The sequence below is a fragment of the Pterocles gutturalis genome, unplaced genomic scaffold (genome assembly GCF_000699245.1).
Source record: "Pterocles gutturalis isolate BGI_N339 unplaced genomic scaffold, ASM69924v1 scaffold18815, whole genome shotgun sequence".
In the NCBI taxonomy this organism is placed as follows: Eukaryota; Metazoa; Chordata; class Aves; order Pterocliformes; family Pteroclidae; genus Pterocles; species Pterocles gutturalis.
In genome coordinates this window covers 342-1252 of record NW_010143836.1, presented here as the reverse complement: position 1 = coordinate 1252, position 911 = coordinate 342, and the positions used below count along the sequence as shown (strand labels likewise).

Sequence of the window (911 nt, the reverse complement as noted above, 5' to 3'; positions counted from 1 at the left end):
ACATCCGGGACCCCGGCTGCCGCTGAATTCAGCAGCCAAATGCCAGCACCCCTACGCTGGGGTTCAGCCACCAGCACAGTCCTGGGAGAACTCGACCGAGCGAAGGGCGCTGCCGCAGCCCCTTCCAAAAGCGCTTCTCCTAAACAGAAGCTGGCTATATTTGGGACGGGCTGTTTATTTTCTTTGTTCTCCGGTCAGTGGGTTTCCTGTTTGCTTTAGTTTCGGATGAGGTATGTCGTACGCCAGTTCACCTGCTTTTATTCCTAAGTAAACACCCGCTCTCTCCGCGCTAAGACAGGGATCAGGTTTGCTTGGCATTAGCTTTACCGCCAGGCAGCTGCCAGGGATTTCTCTCCTCCTGTGCGTCTCTCTGGCTGCCTTTCCCCTTGCCCGGGGTCCGACGTGTATCCCCCACATCCCCTCCCCTATACCTTGGACTCCGAATCAGACGTTTTGCTATTTCTCTCCTCCAGGCTGGACTCACTGCCTCCCCGCGTGCCCCCGTTGCAGTCGGACCAGGTCCCTCCCATGCTGAGCTCGGGGGAGCCCACGGTGCTGATGAAGCCCCCGGGCAAACGGGCCAGGTCCCCGCCGCTGGCGTGCAGCCGCCGGTTGGCTTTCCGGGGGCAGCAGAGCAGCCTCTTGAAGGCCTTACGGAAGTCGGGGCTGCGGCAGTAGATGATGGGGTTGAAAGCGGAGTTGGCATAGCCCAGCCAGTTGAAGAAAACAAAGAGCCAGTCCGGCACCAGGTCCCTGTTGAAGACGTTGACAATGTTCACCAGGAAAAAAGGGAGCCAGCAAAGGGTGAACACCCCCATGATGATGCCCAAAGTCTTGAGGGCTTTCTGCTCCTTCATGGCCATGATGCGGGAGGTCTTCCGCTTGCTGGCGCGGCCGTTGCCGAGTATGGG

The 911-nt window shown here is 59.1% G+C and overlaps 1 protein-coding gene across 1 annotated transcript in view; it reads right to left on the bottom strand.

The window, feature by feature from the left end:
- Window positions 1-911, bottom strand: part of LOC104470099 (beta-1 adrenergic receptor-like) — a gene marked incomplete at its 5' end in the record, with an annotated part of 1910 nt that overhangs the window by 665 nt on the left and 334 nt on the right. Inside the window, 1 exon segment of the mRNA XM_010084901.1 lies at window positions 432-905. Within this exon segment, the coding sequence (XP_010083203.1) occupies window positions 432-905 (474 nt within the window).